General features: G+C 43.8%; 1 protein-coding gene across 1 annotated transcript in view; it reads left to right on the forward strand.

Annotated features, from left to right (window-relative positions):
* The window catches only part of LOC140338721 (RNA-binding protein 14-like), a 46,136-nt gene extending 44,781 nt beyond the window's left edge, over positions 1–1,355 (forward strand). Inside the window, exon 2 of the mRNA XM_072423030.1 lies at positions 9–1,355. Coding sequence (XP_072279131.1) covers positions 9–1,000 — 992 coding nt within the window. The 3' untranslated portion in view covers positions 1,001–1,355. The remainder of the gene's footprint in view (positions 1–8) is intronic.
* Positions 1,356–1,613: the final 258 nt, after the last annotated feature.

The following is a 1,613-nucleotide window of genomic DNA, read 5'->3' on the forward strand; positions in this document are numbered from 1 at the left end:
TACCTTAGACTATGCGTTCGTTCATATGGAAAAAGAAAGTGACGCTAGGGCAGCTATCCAGAATCTGAATGGAAAGGAGGTAAAAGGAAAACAGATTGACGTGCAGATGTCACATACAATGTCAAGACCTGTGAGCACTAATGGTAGTGCTCATGGTGATCGCGCACGTAGACCTCATGCTAATCGTGAAGCCCCACAGAACCGCCCTGAGGCATATAATCGTAGGAGGGCGGCTGAAGCAGCCTTTGCATCCTTTGCTCTAAAATCACCGTATGAGCATCATTCAGGTGATAATGCACGTTATACTTTTGAAAGTAGAATGCGTCCACCTTCTCCACTTTATTATTCACGAGACAGAAGTCCCCTAAGAAGATCACCCACAAGATCGCCCTATGGCCTTTCACAATCGACTGCTTCACTTGCATCAAAATTTCGTGCTCCAGCATCCGGGAACGGTTCCTTGCCATCTGCCTATGGGGATCAAACCACTTCATCGCTGTCTGCTGCCTACGGTAGTCAGTCGTCGTCTTTATCCGCTACCTATGGAGCCCGGGCCAGCACACTTTCATCTGCCTATGGCAATCGAGCTGGATATGACAACCAGCCCTCTGCTTACCGGACAGAAACACAACCTTCATATGCCTCCCAAGGTTCTGCAGCTTATAGCACTCAAGGATCGTCTCTGTCTTCTAGTTATGGGTCCCATCTACCTTCAATGACGCAATCTTACAGCTCTCAGACCTCGTCCAATCCGTATCAATCACATTCTGCCAGTTCCCCATATGCGCCGTCAGCTGCACTGGCTAGTGTTGATCGTCCACCGCAGAATTCTGTCTATGACACCACTCAAATGGCTGGCCTTGGAATGCAGTCTGCTTACTCGTCTAGGTCTTCGCCAATAGATGCGCCCATGTACGAGCGCACCCGTCTTTCACCGCCGCTAAGCTCTACTGACAGATACAAGAAGACGATGGACAGTTATAAAAGGTATGTTGGTTAACCACTGTGCAAACCCATAGTACTACAGGTATGCTCGTCTTGCTAAGTCTGTTATTCTTTGTAACAGAAAGGCCTATCATGCTCTGCTATATCTGTGACTTTCGGTGACAAATCTCCAGGCAGTACCCTACAACGTAATTCTCTCTGGATTTGGGTTTGCCCCATTTAACATCCATACAAGTCCTGGCATCAGTTTTAGGGCAAAGTTTAAAGATCCTTATGTTTCTTTAAAAATGTAATATATTTGCACGGGTTGCCTAATAGTTCAATTATTCAATGTTAAATTTATGGTAAAGTAACTTATCCTTAACTTTCATTTTGCGTAAGTAACAGAATAAAATACAATTGCAAGATGAGTTATTTTGTGCTATGTCTAATTCTAGGGAAACTAGACAGGTTATGGCTCAGCATTTTCCTTCCACATGAAAAAATTATTAAACTTTGTTCCAAAGTTCATGGTCGCAGATAGATAGATAGATAGATAGATAGATATATATATATCTAATATTTCCCTGCTTTAACTTTAAAAGGCCAGGCTGTTAGCATAAGCCACAGTTCAATAGGATGGGATAAACCACAGAACACTGAGCACTTTGTTGCCTATGTGCCTAAAA

This window comes from Pyxicephalus adspersus, chromosome 9 (assembly GCF_032062135.1).
Source record: "Pyxicephalus adspersus chromosome 9, UCB_Pads_2.0, whole genome shotgun sequence".
Lineage (NCBI taxonomy): Eukaryota > Metazoa > Chordata > Amphibia > Anura > Pyxicephalidae > Pyxicephalus > Pyxicephalus adspersus.